The sequence below is a fragment of the Notothenia rossii genome (genome assembly GCF_949606895.1).
Source record: "Notothenia rossii genome assembly, chromosome: 2".
NCBI lineage: Eukaryota > Metazoa > Chordata > Actinopteri > Perciformes > Nototheniidae > Notothenia > Notothenia rossii.
The window spans coordinates 33495827-33516194 of record NC_136904.1 but is presented as its reverse complement, the minus strand read 5'-3'; the positions used below and the strand labels follow the sequence as shown (position 1 = coordinate 33516194).

Below are 20368 nucleotides of genomic sequence, written 5' to 3'. Positions count from 1 at the left end.
TTTCTTTAGCTGGATATGCTGGTAGGTGTTATTCTGAACTTTGGACAGCCAGGGTGTTGTTCCTGCTCCCAGCCCTTGAGCTAAGCTAAGCTAACTGACGCCATGCTCAATCAAACCTTCTCATCCAAATGCATTTCTTAAAAATGAATTCTGTGTTAGGATTGGTTTTCCCCCCAAGGTAATGATTACAAAAGGTATTTTATCATGTCAAAGCTCTCCAGGAGTCTCACAAGGTGACATGACGTGTTGTATTTGGGTGGGGAATTAATGTACAACAGAGGGGATTACACACCAAATTCCCCCTAATAATAAGTGTGATTTAGATGATTGGATTATATGTGGTGCCGATGTGGAACTCTGATAATAAGGCCTGCTTTAATCCTCAGGTGCAGAGTCAGAGCGTCATGCTGCAGCTGGAGTTTGGTGACACCGTCTGGCTCCGTCTCCATGGTGACCCTCGCTATGCGCTCTACAGCAACACGGGACACTACACCACCTTCAACGGTTACCTCATCTACCCCGACACCTACGACTTCCAGACACACCACCACCATTCTAACTCCAACTCCCAGCAGCCCCAGGAGGAGAACAAGCCCCTGTTGAACAGCAACCAGGCCACCGAGAACATCAGGTCTGAAACAACAGACGCACCGGTGGTGGTGGTGGTTGTGGAGGAGAAGGAGCAGCAACATCAGGAGGTAGAAGAGGAAGAGTATGACGAGGATGAGGACGACCAGAGATCTGCCTTCTCGGTAGGGCGCACCCAAAGCATTGTGGGAGTCAACCAAGTGGGCCTGCCGCAGCACCAGCCGGTCAGCTTCGACACGGCGTTCGTCAACATCGGGGAAGACTTTAACGTGACAGAGGGGGTGTTCACTTGTCGCGTTCCTGGAGCCTACTACTTCTCCTTCAACGTGGGCAAGATGCCGCAGAAGACGCTGTCCGTCAAGCTGATGAAGAACCACCTGGAGGTACAGGCGATGATCTATGACGACAGCCAGGGCGAGAAGGCTCTGCAGAGTCAGAGTTTGATGCTGTCGCTGAAACCGGGAGAAATCGTCTGGCTCTACTCCCACCAGAAAGATGGCTTTGGAGCCTACAGCAACCACGCCAAATACATCACCTTCACTGGCTTCCTGGTATATCCCGACTTACCCAACACTACAACCACCACCGGAGGCAGCCAATCATATGCAGACAAGAAGCCCTAGCCACAGCATACAGGCTTGGGACTGAACATTGTGGGGGGAATTCAGTAAGTGGAGAAGTCCGAGTCCACAAAAGGCATTGGGCAGTTTGTGGGTAGCGTGCCGAGTGGAGGAAACTCACCGTTGTCTTTGACGTTTCCTCTTACTAGGAATTTCTTCACAAAATCACGGGGACCTTTGACTGAGTGCAATGCTTAAAAGAAAATCTCTTCAAATTCCAGCTTCTAGCTTCCCAGGATAAGACTTCATCATATTCAAACGTGAAACTTCGAATGAGAACTCAAATTCAATATTGCACTCTATAATGAAAACTGCAGCATTACCTGTTCACCGCCGTGTCAGCCAAACCACCACAGGGAGATAGATGTTGTACTTCCATGACATTGCAATTCAACAACGCTAAAACTACCCTCTGTTAGTTATTCTGTTAGTGGTATATAATCAATCCAGAAGGGCACTCTTGGAGCGCAGAATTCGACCAAGGGAGTTTTCATAAGTGACAAATAATGCGTATCTACACCCTTGGATTTGGATACCCTCCAAAATTGAATATTTTCTTCCTTGTCCAATGCTGCACCCTTCCACAAAGTTGAATGAAAATTGGGCCTGTAGATTTTCTGGACAAAGGTAATGATTTTTGGTACTTTTCCTGGGTTTGCATTCAGCATCTCCCATTAAAGTGAAAACTAAATTTAAAGTGTTTTTTTAAACTAGAAGCCTCACAACCTGTTAAGGATTAAAGTCACCCTGCCTACTGTACACGTATGTGAGGAGGTAATCTCACAGTAATTTTCATTTTAAAGTAAAAAAAAAAATTCTGTAAGTGCATTTGTAATTCTTGTCAAAGACTTGTTGTTTCTACTTGTATGTAAAATGTCACTTTACTTTAGTTCTGTCTTTAGAGGCATGTGAAACTGATACAAGCACGTGATTCGTGTCAAAACGAGTCTTTATTTTATTTATATCAGAGTGTTTCTCGCTCCGATGCTTAGCCACAGCGGGAGCAGAGGACAATGGGACGAAACCAACCGTTCTGATAAAGCGCAGACTGCATATCCATCCCAACTGTTGACCACATGCCACCTCTGGGCCTGCGGACCTTAAATTTGATTTCTAATTCTAGCAGCAGTTTAATTCATTTCTTCAGATGGCGTCCACTGTGGGGAAAATTGAACAGCTTCTCCGAGGCCACTGTAATATGCATGTCTGTTTAATTTCACACCGCCGGGAGAAAGATGATGCTGTTCAAGTTGTGATGAACCTTGACTTTATGAAATCACATACTCTGTTGGAGAAGCACCGTGTGAAGTGATACTTTGCTGTAATTGAACATTTACACTTTTTTTAAAAAGGTAGTTTTCTGTGAAGTTATGCTATAAATGATGGGCTTGACACACTAGGTTTCTGCTAGCAGGCTAGTTTATTTTAAGAGAATGTACATTTTAGACCAATATAAGTAAGTGGTGGGCACCAATATCAGTTTACAGAATTCTAATTATAAGACTACCAAAGCAAACTTGGTTTGGTTCATTTGATTTCTGCTGTCATTAAAGAGATAAAAAAAAGTTTTACGTGGTGCTGAAAGCATCGAAAAATGACTAATGACTAATCAATATTTTTGTCTAAACAATGGACTAAAAACTCACCACAGCAATCATTTTATTGCTTTGGTTTATTCTTACTGCCATTATTAACTTTCCAGCCAAAAGAAAACCAAACCCACGAAACCCTCAAATGACAGACACAATTAGAGACTAGTTGGAGAACATGTATAGAACCTTTCCCAGCTTAAGAGCAATATGTTTTCTCAGGAGATAGTGGAGACCAACATGAGCTAAAAGCAGAGAGTTACATTCATCACTTCAATGAAAGCATGAGTCAAAAATAATGATAATGTTGCTTCGTGTCTGCTGATTGTGCGAATAAAAAAATGATTGCTTACATAAAAAGATTTTATGGCAAGAAATACACTATTGTAATACAAGGACAATGTTGTTTTGTTTGAAAGGGAACCAAGTGACCAAAAACATCTGACTGCAACTTTCCAAATCCAGAAGCAATGTTGCCAAAGGGGTCAGAAAATAAACGGGTCAGAAGAACATATAGGCGTAGAAAGAAGAAATGTTTGTTTGGTTATTTTTCATTTTCTATGAAGATTTTGACCTTTTTAGATCTTGAAGAGCTAAGGGAACAACATTTTCGTTAAACTATTCATAGACATACAGCTTGGGCACTGGTTCTCAACCTAGGGGTCAGAATAAATCTGAGGAGTCACTCGACAATTGATAATATAAAAAAGAAAAAGGAAAAAAAAAAATCCTATTTCCACACTGAGACCATAACCTTTAAAAATAGGTACTACGTAGACATTTTAGGGCTCACAAGCCAACCCACATGCAAAAAACTGTCCATTGAAACTAATCACAAGTTGAGATAAAGATATCTATCCCCAGATGGGAAATGTGGTAGTTGCAGCAGCAGAAAGGCACAATAAAAAGGGATAAATAAAGAAAGTACAAATATAAGTATACTTAGAATGCATTCAGGCACATTTTAAGACAGTATTACAAGTTAAACTGATGAATATTTTCACAATACCACTCAAAGCTAGTGAAAATCCATACTGAAAAAAAGAAAAAACAAGTACTGCATTGAGACCGTTACACAGCGGCAAATCACAGAAATTAAGTAAGTAAAATGAAGGGTTCTCTTTGTGTATTTCACTGAAATATCTAAAATTAAACACAATCAGATAAACCTGAGAATGTGATGAGTGGGGAAAGCAGAATTTTCTGAAATTAGCTGAAAATCCCAAGCGTCTTCACCTCACAGCGTTCTCTTTAGCACCGGGGGAAATGGCCTCACACACCTCTTCAGAAAACTAATAAGCGACAGCAAGTCTCCGGCGACCTCACACTCTCACCAGGCCTCTCTATAACAGTGTTACTAATCGACCATTTCCTCTCCTCTAGTCAGAACACAGTTTTGGACAAGAGACGCTAATTTTTTTGCAGGATGAAAATGCTGTGGGTTTGCCTCATTTCAGAAAATAATGCATTCTGCTCAAATCCAACCCTTTATATAATTCAGCCTGAGAGAGACTCCAGTGCTTGAGGGTGGACCTGTGGCTGCTTCAGCTTTACTTTAAGACAAACCTGACCCTGTTCAGTAAGTCATGATCAGAACTTGTGGTGTGTGAAATGAATTGAGCATAACTCATCTGAAGCACTTGTGTGATGCATGCATGTAACTAGAAATACAATTAAAAAAAGAAAAGTTGTCATGACTTGCTGACCAGCTTTACAGGCCCAGGTAACGCCTGTTAACCTGGTATTTTTATTAAAGTGAATTATCTGTACAGTAACTGACAATATGTTGGATGTTCCTGGTCTGTGCTTCTTTCTTTTTGATAATCCTGAGGAAAGATGGATCATCCTGTATTACTAACTACTGTATTTCCAGCAGGCATGAGTCAAAATGTGGTTGAAAATTATCCAAAATAAGAAATTGTGTCCCAAAAGCACAAATCCAACCACAATGAAAAAAAAGAAAATAATAATTATACATTTTGACCAATGTCTACAGTAGTCTGGTTGTTGACTCTTGTTTTGAGTATTTCTTAAATGTAAAATGAATGCTTCATTACAAATGTTTGACAAAATAAAAAACTGGAAATGTAAAGCATGTGTTCTCATTGCATCCATGATGTAAACTCAGATAAAACCATCAGCTGTCAGAGAAATGTCGTCTGCATTTTATATCGTGTGCTGCAGCATCATCTGCTGGCTGACTCTAGTATGTCAAATACTACAACTTAGATTTCAACAATCAAAATTAATAGAACTTCATTTAAAAAGGCATTTAATAACACATTATCAACCATATATTCTCCTTGTGATAATGGACTATTAGATTAATTGACAGTTGTATTGTTTAGTTTGCCAAAGTTGCTCCAGTTTTCAGTAATTTCATACATGGATTTGGCTATATTTAATCCTTATGCCTCATGAGGGGCATAAAATAACATTGTTTACCAATTTTGCGACACCGCTGTCAATTGTATGTCACGGTGAAGCAGATTGGAGTTAACTGTTAACCAAACTTTTTTTTTAAAATATACTTTTAGCTATTTTTTCCAAACTTTAACTATACCTTTTCAACCTTTGAACTAGGTTTTCAGAGGCTTTAAAGATACCAATTAATTATTGGTTGAAATGATTAATGCTAAAAAAAAAAAACAGTAGGCTTGGAAGGAGCACTACAAATAAGTAAATGTACTGTGACTAACAGTTTTAATCAAGAAGGCCTACACTTATAATCAATTTGGTAAAATATACTAGACATACAAAAAAGGTCATTTGTATTTGATGAACTTCAAAAAAACATGCAACAAGCATGTATAAAGACAAGTACAGAAATGAAATAAGCCACCAGCAGAAATAAAAATCATAGGCAAAGCAATAGCAAAGAGATGTGAAAACAACATAAACTCAGCCACACAAGTAAGCAAATGTGCAGCAATTGCACACACAAACACACATTCAAACGTCACAACATTGTACTCACCAGTTCGAATGTCAGTCCGAGTCTTAAGCACCATGAAGGCCTCCTCAATCTGCTCGATCTTCATATTTTACTTGTTCCTTCTCAAAGCAAAATATAATCAGTCAACTCAGCCTCTCTGTCCCACAATAACCAGTCACAATCAGCAGGAAGGGGCTTTAAACACCTCACTGAAGGTAAAAGTTCCAAAAGTCACCTGGAGCATCCACCATGTGCATGTTAGCATTTAGCATGTTAGCCACACCCAGCATGCACCTGTTAGATTTGATTTGGGTCACTTGGCATGTTGGTCGGTGGTGCGTTTCACAACTGCTTAATTATGAGCTGCATCTTTTCTTTTATGTCAGATTGAATAATGCCAACTTTAACCCTTAATAAACCAATTCCGTGTTTAACATTTACATTTAGAGGATGTACGTTTTCCAATTCATTTACTCAAGTAGGCTACTGTACTTAAGAAAACATTTACAGTTTTATTTTATTTCCATGTCACATTATTCTTTAACCCCAGTCACTTTCATAGGGAAATATTGGACTTTTTAATGCACGTCATTTATTTGACTAGTTACTTTGCAGATTGAGATGATTGTGCAGAGGATATATGAAACATTGCAAGTTGAAGATGAGACTTGATCAATTCACAATTCTAATAATCGTTGAGTCTTTTCTAATGTTCATTGTTTCACAGTCCAAACCTGTTGCAACCATTGTTACTTGGGTTCTGGGTAATGGTGACTTATTTCACACAAATCAAATATCAATTGATTTATGGTTAAAATAATCAGCAGAAATCTCAATCTAAAAAAAATAATCATACATTTATATCCTTTAAGATAGTATTAAATATTCTTTCAGACATTTATGCTTTTCAGGGTTGGTTTTTTTTTATTATTTGAAAATACACCCTATGCCTCTAAATAACTCTATACCAAACTATGTGGCCAACATACATACACTCACTCTTTATAACTCAAATATCTTCTTTGAATTTAAATCACAATTTTTAAAACCCACTACTAATACACCAACAAATCACACACTCCACTAACTGGTTGTTTTATAGGACGCATTCATCCGATATTCCTGATTTCATATATGTGCATTGTTGCATGTTTTGTTTATATAGTCTATGGTTTTGTCTCATCATTGACATGCCCCACACTAAAAATAGATACAAATTCACACGAACATTACAAAGTGTAGTACATGGTAAACAATCTAATTGCATCTTTGCCGTAATAAAAGCGGTTAAAAGATCTGAAAATAATTGAAAAACTATTGTGATGGTTGTTTTATTAGTATTTTTATTTACATAAACATTTCAGGGTTTGTTCAGGGTGCATCCTCCCAAAAATGACATTAACAGACAGAATATGAAGATGAGAAAGGGGGTCATCATTTCTTCTCAGGGGCTGCGTCACCAGCCTCCAGTTTGGGTGCCACCTCTTTGGGCTCTCTGTATGCCGGGAACGTCTCCCAGGGCGTGTTCAGGTCAAACTTCCTGAACTCCTGCGACAGTTCCACTGGCTCCGCCACCACACGCTTCAGCTCATCATCATAACGCACCTGCAGAGGGAAACAATGCAACACATTAAAGAGGCAAAGTTGTCGCATTTGTTTTTTATGTATCTAAAAGCAATTTGTCATGCTCATGGATAGTACATTTCAAGGACCAAAAACTTCAAAAAACTCTTGGTGGAAAATATGAAAACAATACTGCATGAGAAGCTTTTCAAAGGGCGACTTCCTGATTAAATTATGAATTTTTAAAACAGGAATGTGAAGGGTATATCGTCTGAAAGAGAGAATTAAACTAGAGGAGTTTGGGTACCGTGATGAAATGAATAAATCATTCTTTAAAAAAGGGAAATGTATTCAGGAAGTATTTAGGCCACGACTTGTTCCTTCTCAGCACAAACTATAAAGGCTTTTCACAGCTTGTGCGAAACCTGAAATAATTATCATGAGCTGAATGGAAGAAAAGAATGATCAAAGGATCCAGCCGTTTGGGCACGGTCTACAACATTTATAAATGAACAGCACATTAAATAGGCTGTATGAGAGAGGCGTATTATGCTTTTTGGGGGTTTTCCTTTCCTGTAATGTTTTATATATGTTATTGTGCATGTAAATTGTCTGCAAAGGATAAAATCCCAAAGCTCCCTCCAGTGTGAGTTCCTCTCACCTTTTTCAACATTAAAGCATGTAAACATCTCACAGTAGAACCTTAAAACACAAATATGAAAGCTGAAAAGAGTGTTTCTTGCAGAACTCACCTCTACGTATCCGGAGAGAGGGAAGTCCTTCCTGAAGGGGTGACCCTCGAAGCCATAGTCTGTCAAAATACGCCTCAGGTCTGGGTGGTTGGCAAAGAACACGCCATACATGTCCCATACCTGCAGAAAAATAAACATACACATTTACCAGGTTTGTCCATGACTCTGTGAAGTAAAATAAACGCTGTGATGACCCCTGAGATTGTGACTCACCTCCCTCTCGTACCAGTTGGCAGCCATGTGGACTGAGACTGCAGAGTCCACCGGTGATAACTCATCGCTGTACGTCTTAATACGGATACGAGAGTTGTAGCGCAGCGACAGCAGGTTGTACACAATCTGAAAACGAGCATACAGGCACACATTATCACTGTGAAAACATTTGGAAAGTTTGTTTAGAAGGATGGATACTCGACTAACAGGACAGCTCCTTCCCATTAACATATTCATTTAATTAATATTAGGGCTGTAAACAATAGAACATGTGTTTGGCAACTTGGTATTAATATTACACATTTTAAATATCACTATTTATAGTGACAAATGCAAAGCCGCAATATTACAGATGAATCTTCAAACACACCACACAATTTTCTTCACGTTTTTTGATAGGGCACTCTTTTCATTTTACAACTCACCAATAAGGCATGTCTCTAGGTGTGTGAGTGCGTGCATGTTTGCTGATAGCTACCTCAAAGCGGTTCTGGCGTGACGGTACATCGACAGCCGTCAGGTCGATCATGTTCCTGAACTGGGCGTTGGTGTGGTCCCTCAGGAAGGTCAGCACAGGGATCACCCCGTCGGGATGGATCATTACATCCAGCTCATTGAAACAGGTCACCTACACAAACAAACGCATTACGCTACCTGCACGTTTCTGAAATTGGATTATAGACATTTCAATTATACAGGAATACAATTAAGGAAAATTAAAAAAAATGTATTTAAAAAACAGAGTTCAGTAGTAAGGGGTCCAATTAGGTGTTTTTCTTTTTTATAAAACTACACCATATGTTTCTTCTGCATTGTGCACCACAACGCCTTTATGGCTAAATCTGGCACATGTTCATATTTATCAAAGTACTTAAAAAATACAATTACTAATGCAAACTGTACCAAGTTGAACTGACCTGCTTGTTTAAATATTTACACATCTGTTGTCATGTGGAATGTGTTCAAATACAATAACAATAGATTTATTTTGTAAGCGCTTTTACAGGTGCTCAAAGTCGCTTTACAGAGATAGTGAAAAGAAAAGAACAAATAAATATATTTGGAGTCAAATTAAAATCAAGCAATATAACAATACAAAAAGCCTTCCATTTACATCTTGGTCTGTTCCAATATTAGGATGCACATTACAGTGCTCAGCAGTCAGTACGATGAACACTGATCCTCATATCAACTGACCTCGACCTGCTGGACATATTTGGGCATCATCTCAGCCACAAACTCCCCAAACGCTGCCAGCTGGCTGTTAGCCACAGCATCCTTGGGCCTGATGGTGGCTGCATGATGGAGAGAGGAGAAAATTGTTTAGTAAGGACTGAACAATGGGTGTTTCTCAATCTCGAGTAAAGCTGCTGCAGAGCCACTATTTCAAGCATACTACATTATCGAGTGCCGCCGAAGTACTGTTCCAATGTCCAGCATACTTGGAATTCTACCGAGCCCAGCGTACTTCGTTTGGAGAGATTTCGAGGCTGCACATGTGTAGACTTCGGTCTTAAAATCAAATTCCCACAATGCTTCTCGTACGGACCAATTTCCCCAAATCTACGGCGGAAAATGTAAGGCGGGGCCTCTCATATGACGCACACCTGCACACTTGCTAGCCTGTTCCACTCTTTGTTTTCCGAATGCCAGGAAGTATTCTTCCTCGCTTCTGAAGCAAGTGACTCAGAAGACATATGCTACCAAGCAAGCATACTCGAGATTGAGAAACACCCAATGTGTCCTTCTCATGGTCATTATTGACATAGCAACAGAGGGAATAGTGTGGATTTGGGCTTGAGTTTGAGTGAAATAACTACTCTCACTGAATATGTGATGACCAGCTGCAACATTAAAGTAATGAACACATTTATGAATAAATAATTACGACATAGTAATAATTATAAAATGACATGTTATAGCAATGTATTCATATTTAGATGTATTCATACACTTTGAGATATATGGGCCTTGAGTTTTAATAATGTGACAACAATTGAACTTTGTTAGCTTGGATGAATCTCTGTAAAAGTGTAGTTTTGTGAAGTGCTTTCACTTGACCTTGCTTGAGATCAGATATGGCATAGGAAGCTTCAACAAGAGTATAGGCTACTTGTGCTTCTCTCTCACCAGCTGCTGTTGAGCTGTGTGTGTGTGTGTGTGTGTGTGTGTGTGTGTGTGTGGGCCTGTCGCGATAATCGATAAATTGACTTATCGTACGATAAATAAAAATGGACTCGATAACTTTTCTGAGCTCGATAAATTGCCGTTTACATAAAGATGTGACCAGCATTTTAGCTTGGAGCGCTGTTGCTGCCAGGCGCGCTGTGAGGGGCGGGGCTGACACACAGCCAGTTCAGGACACTCCGCGTGCACGTGCAGCAGCGTAGCAGCCAAATTAATAATATAGCGACAAGCGGGAGACAACGTGTGACTTACTCGCGGGGAATTTGAAATGAAATGGAATTGGTTATAAAACCTAACGACACATCTCGATTCTCCAGTGTGGCTGTATTTTGGATTCAAACCAAATCAACGAGGCGAACCTACGGACTTGAATGAGCCGGGCGGTGTGTCGCATTGGTTTAAAAAAGGTAGCGACAAAAGCAGGCAATACCACGCATTTTAAACCACCTAAAACACAACCACCCCATTCCGTTTTCCCAGCTGGGAGCAAACACGGCAGCTGGAGATGGAGAGCCCCCGCCCGACAATGCAAACATGTTGGTGTTCCTTGCTCGAAAACTTAGAAAAACAGATTTGGATATGGCCTGTTGAGGCATCTGGGTCTTTGACAGTGGACTGTACACTTGACTGTTGTTTTAAGGAGTTTTTTTTTGCTTGTGAGATAATGTGTGCTCATATTTATTTATAAAGCTCTCTCTCTCATCATATATATATATATATATATATATATATATATATATATATATATATATATATATATATATATATATGAGAGAGAGAGCTCTGTTTTCCAGCCTGACTCTATTTAATTTATTGTTTTGGTTGTGTGTGATTTAATTAATTTATTATAATTTAATTAATTGGTTTTATTTATTCATTTATATATTTTAATATTATTTCACATTTCATTTGCAATGTTGAATGTTCAATAAAAAGTTATGTTTGAAAGGATGTACTTGAATTATTATTATATATTATCATTATGTCTAAAATGGTCTTAAAACAGTGCCGACAATATTATCGTTTATCGCAATAATTTCCAGAAAAATGTATCGTCAAACACAATTAATTATCGTGACAGGCCTATGTGTGTGTGTGTGTGTGTGTGCGTGTGCGTGTGTGTGTGTGTGTGTGTGTGTATTTAAATTTAAAACTTGTATTCTGAATTGTTTGGGTGAGCTGAAGATTCTGTTTTACTCTATTTTAGATAATTGTTTTTAAAACTACCATAACGACAACTCTCACTTGAAGGACATTCACATTAAATATCCAAAACACATATGGTTCTTAAATAAGCCATCATGTTGGTACTAGTTAAGCCCACTTTGATGCAAATACTTGTAGTCAGGTAACTTGTTCCACCACTGGTTTCCTGAATCATCGGTTGGTTAGTGTGTACCACTCACGGCTGGTGTCGGAGCTCTGCAGCCTGGTCTGCTGCTGGAGGAGACATGCAGTCCTTGCAACTGGAAAAATATGTCAAAAAAAAGATTAAGTATACACAACTAAAGACCGAACGTATAACTGCAGAGGAATTGAAATAACAACAACACTACAAAATGCATCAAATCTTCCTCCATCTACTCCTAACCCTTGTGTGCGACCTTTAACGTTGCCATAATAAACCAATCTGCCTTTAAAAACAGTAACTGTCATTCAATTACGTGCATGCTAACGTTAGACTTAGCTAGCTCGAAGGTCATCCCTGACACATTTGACGCTTGCAAAAAACACCGTGCTGTTTTCAGCGGCAAGGAAGGACATTCATACATATACAGACCACTGCTGCAAACAGAGTGTACGAAATAAAATGAGTTTCAAATCAACTTACGGTTGTAACTCCTTCCAAGACCTCCGCGGACAAACCGCACCAGCGACGCTGCCATGTTTGTTCTACACAACCGTGTTTCTTCGGGCAGAGTCGCGATTGTTAGCGGGGTGTCGCCTCCTGATGGACCGGAAGAGAACTGTTGTCTGCTGTCGAAAAGCCAACAGTGCCATAAACTCCACTATTTTCACACTTGTTTTTGTTAAATGCCCGTTTTTCTCTAGGGTGTTTACAATCAATGCTCGCCGACGTTATACACCAACCAGAGTCCCGATGGCCAGTCCGCTACTACTCAAGAATTATTTCATAATACTCAGTTGAGTCAATGTATTTAGTTCCCGTTCCGTTCAATCGTTGGTGCACTTACCCTTCATTACAGCAGCGTCTTTCAGTAGATTGCTAGGTTGTCATGCCATTTCACTTCATTACTACAACAGCTCTCATGCATGTATATCAGTAAAACCTGGATGCTGAAATAAAAGACCATCAATCACACTGGGACTGTTTCATCTCACAAATACTTTATTTAACATCACTGTGTCAATATTCGGAAGGCATTGAAAGAAAACATGTTCCAGTAAACAAAGTAAAAGCTGCCACTGGCTACAACATGCATAATGCACACAACTCAATTTAGCCTATTACAGTCACAGTCTAACAATATTTTATTGTTGGCTAGTTTTAGGAATTTGAAAATATTTGTTTCTGTAAAAGGAGGCGGCTCAGATATTTTAAATGTAATGTTAATTGTTCTTTTAACATAATTCTAAGCTTCATACATTCACCATATGAAAATGTATATATGTTTTAGCTAGAGGCAAGAAACCAGGTAGTCATTATGTAATTAAAGGCTATACAAAAATAAAATCGCTTTATATTTCTTGTAAAAAAACAGTTTTCTGCTTACTGATGTATGGTACATTGTTAATGTGTTACTTCATAATTTCCCAGTAAAAGCTCATGTAAAGGCAATACATTTCTTTAGTGGGTGTAGATTCAGAGGAGTGTCCAAAGCTCCGAGTCCAGTGTTCCAGCAGCTGTAGGATGAGGTCCGACCCGCGTCCTATCCTCTCAGCTGGACTGTTCACACACCTGTTGGTAATATTTCATCAGCACCTCCAGCTGAGCGGAACGCACCAGGATGTGCGGACGGACAGACGCCAGCTTCTGACACGCTTCCTCTGGAGTACAGCAGTGTAACTGTCAGCAGAAAAGTGCAATGTCAGAATCAAGGTATGTATTACTCTGTGAACAGACAGCCTGGACTAAGTTTCATATAATTAGTTTCAGAGTAGTATTAGGGCTGTACAATCAATCCAAATTGTATCTAATAATATATGAACTAGTGCAATGTCCAAATTGCAGCCACTGGAACTTCAAGGTACTGTGCCTGTGGTGCTCAAAGCGGCAAGAAAAATAATCTGTCCCTACGCTACAAGACAAAAGGCTTCTGAAGTTCTCCTAAAATATTTAAAGTTAGAGCTCAGCCGAGGATCATTTTAACATCTTGCTGTCAAAAGCTTCTCATACATGTTCACTTCCTTCTTTGTGGTGATACGGTACAAAGGGAGTAGTTCCTCCATGAAACTGATCACAACAAGGCCTGTGGATTTTCTTGAGAAACCGGTTCATGAATTCTGGAAAGAGATATTGCTGTTTACATTTTTAAAAGGCTTTTTGGTTTTTGCTTTGAGCAACACTAGCTGAGCTCCATCTAGTGAAATCATTTCAGGAACAACACTCATCAATCTCACCAAAACAATTTAGATTTATAAGTAGCACGATTTTTTTTTTTTGGGTGGATAACCTGTCTCTATAATTAAAGAAAGTCGAATGTTACACCGTTAACCTGTTGTAACCTACTGCATGAAATTACCTGGATAAATGAGAAATACATAATTAATACTATGGTCAATTACTGTTCTAAATTACAATTAAAAGTTGTTTCCCAACTTAAATGCTTTCAAATACAACAGCACCACAAATACATTCTCAAGACACATACATGTGAGATACAAGAAAACTAAACACAAAACTAAAAATCCAAATTCTGTGCAACAAGGCATTTGGAGGTCAGAGTAAAACCTGAGGACTGTGTTCAGTACTGACCCGGATGAGGTAGGCAGCAGCCATGGTGGCGCTGCGCGAGCGTCCGGCCTTGCAGTGGACGTACACGCTGCTGCCCTGCTCCCGGTGCTTCAGGGTGAACTCCACGCCCTGACACAGGTTCTCCAGGCTGGGGACGCCGGTGAGGTCAACCGTACTCAACCTCAGCTGCTCCACCCCTGCTGACTGCCACTCCTGAATCAAACACATCGAATTAAACATTCATAGATCAATGCGATGCGGAAAGGAAGAAGACAACCTCAATGCTCCTTACACTGTTAGATATCAACCTTTGTGGCTGGATTACATTTTGAACTCATACATGATGTTTGCCTGCTGAATATTCAAAGATAAATGTAAGTACAAGTGGGCTCACCTCAGCTGAGTTGCAGAAATATTTAGTCTCATACTCCTCATTCATGGTGATAACTCCTCGGACATTCTCTGTTTCTACCAGCTGCAACATAAAAAATAGAATCCATCAATCTCAGCAATGTAAATGAAAACATAACAGTTGAAGATTGACTTAAATAACGACTAACTATAGAATTAGAATTGTAACGTAGACTGTAGAGTCATCCACAGACTGAAAGACAAGTACCTATAACTTTATAAGACAAAGCAACCATTTACAAACACCGACCAAATGGATTACATATAAAAGGACAAGAACACACAAAGTACACAACATGTACTGCATTATTCCCCATTTGTACAATTGCACACATTTTATAAAAGTAAAGAACTTAGAATCCTCATACATGCATTCCTAATTTCTAAAGAAGACTACTATAATGCTAATTCCAAAAACAACAAAGGTTCCCCAACTGATGTCTGCATCGGTTACCGGTTCACATAACAGTTAAAAATCGCCCTTCTTACCTATGAGGCCATAAATTAACAATTTCCCTCATATATCTCCAGCTATATCCCACCATCATAGTTTTGTTAGCTTTAAGAGACATGTGTGTTTGGATATCTGGGGGGCTTTTAGAAATGATTCACGAGACACTGGCATCATTAGATCACATAATTGTAAATTCATGGCATGTAAGTGATTAGCTATCCTTCCTGTATGAGGGGCACCTGATACGGGCATGTGTTTTGTGTCTCTATTAGTACTATTGTTTGTGCTTTGTATGACTTAATGTAACCTACTGTTGGGCGCTCACTCACTGGGAGAAATACCATGCGTTAAAGATCTGTAAGAGCATAGAGGAGGATTTGTCCATTGATGCCAACAGCTAACAGCAACTGATTTTAAGTGCTCTAACAATACTTTCAAATATAGCCAGAAATAAAACATAAATAAATCACTATGATCTTTCCTGATTCCTACATTCTCTGACCTACCATTTTGTATTTAGGGCTAAATATCTTTTTATTATCATTTTTTTTTAACACAAATGTTGTTATCTTGTGCTCAAAATTGGACTGGTGGTCAGCATTAAGCAATTACAATGTATATGCTTGTTTTTACTTGTGTGATGTGATTCATTTATTTAATTATTCAAATCAAACAACTGATGTTAATTTTGAGGTTTTTATTTTTACACTTTAGAGAAGTGTTAAATAATTAAAGCTGAATAACTGCATGCATATTCTGAAGGCTGGAGGACAATTTTCTGTGTCTTTATTTAAAAGCAAATAAATACACAAACAGACATTTCTTAGAAAGCAAAGCAAGTTATACCCCGACATACTTCTCTGATGGGACTAATGAAATAATGAAATCAAGATGCAATTACATTAGAAGCAAATTCCAGAAGATTAGAGCTGTAGTTGAAGTCATCACCTCACAGCAGAAAACCGTTCAACTTTGATTCTTCTGAGAAATGCAGTTTGAGTCTTTGAAAAGACCAGTGGTGGAATGTAACCGAGTACATTTACTCAAGAACTGATCTTAAAGGTCCCATGTCATGCTTTTCCGGTTATTACCCATCCCCTTGTGTTATGAAGGTTTTTATGCATGTTAACCGTCTGCAGAGTAAAAAACCCTCAAAGTACACCCGATAGCGAGTAAAACTCTAACACAGAAAAGACCTCCCCAAAACGCCTCGTTGGAGATTTCTCACCTTCCATTGTTTACTTCCTGGGTACTGTGACGTGTGAATACCCAAAGGCCACACCCTCTGCCAGCCTTTCACGAAACAAAGCTTCCCAAACCTTTCAGCGATTCATGCCGGATATGTACAGCGTAGGGCACTGAAGAACGATGCTGTTCCTACTTTGTTTGGACCAGCGGGAGATTCGGGTAAACAACCTGTAAGTACTCATTGTTGTTTGTGTATTTATGATGTTTAAAACAAACAAGGTATCTACCACGACTGTTTAAATGGGTAAACGTTTTTCGGGCTGCTAAGTTGGGATTGCGGAGAAATGCTCTCCGCAGACCCATTCTCACATAAACCTTTTTCTTACTCAATATCAAGCCACACTTATTTTTTTTACTTCGGCTGTGAGTGTTTGTGTGTGCTCAGGACAGACCCGGCGGCAGACATACGTCTCTGGGCGGGCATTTGAGTTACCAGGGCGGGCCCACCCGGGCGGGCCCAACCCGATACTTACATTTCCCGGGAAATCTGAATTGTCAACGAGGGGGGGCGCACGTGAATTGTTGTTACGGAAACAGAGGGGTTTCAGGTCATATATTTTAGGTTGCCATAAGCCTGTTGACGGTCTTATTATAGGCTACATCCATTGGTTGGTTTTGTGGCACATTTGTAACGCTGTGCCAACTTGGGCAAGCACGCAGGCAAACTTGAGGAGTGCACACAGGGTGGAGTGAGGTTGAACGATGGAGAGAAAGGGAGAGAGAGAGAGAGAGAGAGAGAGAGAGAGAGAGAGGGAGAGGGAGAGAGAGAGAGAGAGAGAGAGAGAGAGAGAGAGAGAGATTGAGCGAGGCAGAGAGCGTGTGCAGCAGTCTGCTTGCGCACAGAGCCGGAGTTTGTGAGAGAGCCGGCTTGAGAGTCAATTTCTCTTCAAAATATAATTGATTGCCAGCCTCCCTTGTCCCTGGCTGGCTTGCTAGCTCGTTGGTATTATTATATATTATATTCCTTTCATGAACCACTTCCTGATATCCATTGTTGCAGATAAATATAAATGATAATAGCCAAACTAACCTAGAAAAAGTAAACTGACAGGCTGCTGTGCCGCATCTCACTCAAAAACCCACACGACTCAACCCAGCAAAAAACCAGTCTTGCACGCAGCCTTTCATTCAGAATTTCATGGCAAAATAAAAAAATTATATTAAACTAATCTTTCAACATAGAAACAAAAATAAATATTAGGACAAAGCCCTACAAATAACAACAATAAACATAATAACAAAACAATTAAAATGTTAAAACTGATTAAAACAGCGGGCCCAAATCCTGGATGGGCGGGCCCACGACACCGGGTCTGGCTCAGGATGAGTTTTGCTTGTTCTCGCTGTATCGCCGACACGGAAGCCTGTCCGCTCCTCGCAGCAACCAGCCTCGCAACTTCCCGACCAATCAGAGCACACTGGGCTCACAGGGAGGGGAGGCAGGAGCTCCAATAAGCCGTTTAGGACAGAGAGTGAATACCGGTGAATACACATACTTTACAGAGATGCTGTATGTATGAGAAACCAATGTGAGTGAAATTGCACAGTGTGAATCTATTTTAGTATACCTCAACAATGGAATTATGATCAGTAGAAATGGCCATGACAAGGGACCTTTAAGAATTCCCTACTTGTACTTGACTTGAATATTTAGAAACTACACTACATCTTAGAGTCAGAGGTAGACTTGTACATTAGCCTCCATATTTGTCTGATAGATTTAGTTACTTTTCAGATTACAGCTTTTCAACCCCTTCCTCTCCAAATGTGTGGATTGTGTGTATTTGATGTCTTAAGAGTGAATTGTAAGAACATTTTCCTTATTTGAATCCTGATAAAGTATTATAATAGCCTCTTGGATCAGATGGAAAATGCATAGGTTATTATAAGCTCATTAAAAGTTGACTTTGTGGAGATACGTGGTTTGCAGAGGACTGACAAAACTACAAACATACAATGTGGTAATAGAATGAGATGAGTTGGTTTAGATCAGAGGGGTCCAAACTAAGGCCTGGGGCGTTCTGTGGTCCATTTTCTATTGGCCAGCAGCCAATTCTCAAAGGATAATGGAAAAGGGCCCACACATGAAACTTCTTCATAAATATATACACAAATATATTACACTTTGTGTGTTGATAAGCCACATTTTCAAATAAATAACTTATTTGCATAACAAGTTTGAAATATACCTTCATATTTCCCCTTATTATAAGCAATCGGAGGCTTCTGTTTTAATGAATGAGCTGCCAACACTTTTTGTAACAGGATAAATTGAACTTTTAAACCCTATGGAAAGCTGTGATGTAGACTGTTTTTTAATTAAAGGATATATAAGTTTCAAGCATAATGTACCTACATTTGATTGATTGTGCTACCTTTGAGGCAATATACCTCACCTCTAGTGAGTAGGCCTTCGTATATTTTTCTGTATGTGGCCCTCAGTAAAAAAGGTTTGGACACCCCTGGCTTAGAGTAAACTACATCAGTAAATGCAACATTACTGCAGCAGAAACATGTTTTGAATGGAGCACTTTCACCTGTAGTAGGCCTAGAGTATTTTCATAGGTGGGATTAGCAAATACGCTAGGTGTTTATTCCTCCACTGTAATGACTAATAAGAAGACAGACAGACATGTAGAGGACATTTTTAGTGATGTGTGAGTTGTGAAACCTGTTTGGTGATGGATCGGAACGGCAGCGCCCCGAGGACCACCGTCTCGTCCACCCGGTCAAACCACCGTCTGGACGTCGCCTTCTCCATGGCAACATTATAGGCTAACGTCGGGTAGAAGAGCAGCCTGGCTAACGCCCCCGACATGACTGCACTTTAGCTTAATAAATAAAGCAAAAACTGAGTAAAGCCGGTCAGCTTGTCCTTAATACACACTGTCAACGTGTGTAGTGTGTGTGTGAAAGCAGTGTGACCTGTCACACATGCCATGCCTTTCCGTAAGAATAGTTCCTCCCCTGGGCCGGCAGAGGACTTCCGGCGCAAATCCTTCAGAATAAAATGCGTGACCTCTACAAAATATAAGAAGTCTGTTTCATTTCAATTCATAAGTGTATGTTATATTTATTTGATCATATTACAATTACTTTTTAAATAATCACTCAATTCATAAAGCAAAATCATAAACAAGTTCACAACAGACAAGACAAAAGCAGCATTCAACCCAGTAAGGCAAGGCAAGGCAAGTTTATTTATATAGCACCTTTCAACACAAGGAAATTCAAAGTGCTTTACAAAAAATGAAAAACAATTACAAAATGGCATTTAAAAACAGTCATTAAAAAGAAAAGATAATCAAATAAACATTAAAAGAAAAAATACATGGATAAAAGTTACAGTGCTTGCAGTAGTTTAAGATGTGAATAGTTCAATTAAAAGCAGCAGCAAAAAGAAAAGTCTTCAGCCTGGATTTAAAAGTAGTCAGAGTTGCAGCGGACCTGCAGGTTTCTGGGAGTTTGTTCCAGATATTTGGAGCATAATAACTGAACGCTGCTTTACCATGTTTAGTTCTGACTCTGGGGACAGAAAGCTGACCAGTCCCTGAAGACCTGAGAGATCAGGATGGTTAATAATTTAGCAGTAGATCAGAAATGTATTTTGAGCCAAAACCATTCAAAGCTTTATAAACCAGCAGCAATATTTTTGAAATCAATTATTTTACACAAAGGAAGCCAGTGTAAAGACTTCAGAACAGGAGTGATGTGATCCACTTTCTTAGTGTTAGTGAGGACTCGAGCGGCGGCGTTCTGAATCAGCTGCAGCTTTCTAATAGATTTTTTATTGAGACCTGTAAAGACACCATTACAGTAGTCCAGTCTACTGAAGATAAAAGTATTGACAAGTTTTTCCAAATCCTGCTGTGACATTAGTCTTTTAATCCTA

The 20368-nt window shown here is 39.4% G+C and overlaps 4 protein-coding genes across 8 annotated transcripts in view; 1 reads left to right on the top strand and 3 right to left on the bottom strand.

The window, feature by feature from the left end:
* The window catches only part of c1qtnf4 (C1q and TNF related 4), a 50283-nt gene extending 46700 nt beyond the window's left edge, over positions 1-3583 (top strand). Inside the window, exon 3 of the mRNA XM_079667194.1 lies at positions 387-3583. Coding sequence (XP_079523320.1) covers positions 387-1211 — 825 coding nt within the window. The 3' untranslated portion in view covers positions 1212-3583. The remainder of the gene's footprint in view (positions 1-386) is intronic.
* The window catches only part of LOC307030648 (uncharacterized protein), a 29694-nt gene extending 23523 nt beyond the window's left edge, over positions 1-6171 (bottom strand). Inside the window, exons 1-2 of one of the 5 annotated variants that reach the window (XR_013805727.1) lie at positions 5968-6171; positions 5775-5851 (exon numbers count right to left, since the gene is read on the bottom strand). The gene's annotated coding sequence lies outside the window, so the exon portion shown is untranslated. Of the gene's footprint in view, positions 1-5774 lie in introns of all 5 variants that reach the window. The other 4 variants (XR_013805730.1, XR_013805728.1, XR_013805729.1 and 1 more) reach the window with 4 other exon arrangements.
* An 884-nt stretch (positions 6172-7055) lies between these two features.
* ndufs3 (NADH:ubiquinone oxidoreductase core subunit S3) lies at positions 7056-12437 on the bottom strand. Its single transcript, XM_079662939.1, has 7 exons — positions 12279-12437; positions 11854-11913; positions 9458-9555; positions 8739-8888; positions 8261-8386; positions 8048-8167; positions 7056-7337 (listed from the first exon to the last, which is right to left on the bottom strand). The coding sequence occupies exons 1-7, from the start codon at positions 12331-12333 to the stop codon at positions 7167-7169; spliced, it is 780 nt and encodes a 259-aa protein (XP_079519065.1). The 5' UTR covers positions 12334-12437; the 3' UTR covers positions 7056-7166.
* Positions 12438-12774: 337 nt separating this feature from the next.
* Positions 12775-19457, bottom strand: ptpmt1 (protein tyrosine phosphatase mitochondrial 1). The gene is made up of 4 exons (XM_079662940.1): positions 19148-19457; positions 14758-14838; positions 14385-14576; positions 12775-13475 (listed from the first exon to the last, which is right to left on the bottom strand). The coding sequence occupies exons 1-4, from the start codon at positions 19292-19294 to the stop codon at positions 13347-13349; spliced, it is 549 nt and encodes a 182-aa protein (XP_079519066.1). The 5' UTR covers positions 19295-19457; the 3' UTR covers positions 12775-13346.
* Positions 19458-20368: the final 911 nt, after the last annotated feature.

Excerpts from the sequence above, each read along its gene's own strand:
- ptpmt1 (XM_079662940.1), bottom strand. The coding sequence starts at position 19,294 with ATGTCGGGGGCGTTAGCCAGGCTGCTCTTCTACCCGACGTTAGCCTAT. Across the intron at positions 14,577-14,757 it reads ATTTCTGCAACTCAGCTGAG|GAGTGGCAGTCAGCAGGGGT; the intron begins GTGAGCCCACTT and ends TGTTTGATTCAG. Across the intron at positions 13,476-14,384 it reads CTGCTGCCTACCTCATCCGG|TTACACTGCTGTACTCCAGA; the intron begins GTCAGTACTGAA and ends TTCTGCTGACAG.
- ndufs3 (XM_079662939.1), bottom strand. The coding sequence starts at position 12,333 with ATGGCAGCGTCGCTGGTGCGGTTTGTCCGCGGAGGTCTTGGAAGGAGT. Across the intron at positions 8,889-9,457 it reads AATATGTCCAGCAGGTCGAG|GTGACCTGTTTCAATGAGCT; the intron begins GTCAGTTGATAT and ends TTGTTTGTGTAG. Across the intron at positions 7,338-8,047 it reads CTCTCTCCGGATACGTAGAG|GTGCGTTATGATGATGAGCT; the intron begins GTGAGTTCTGCA and ends TTCCCTCTGCAG.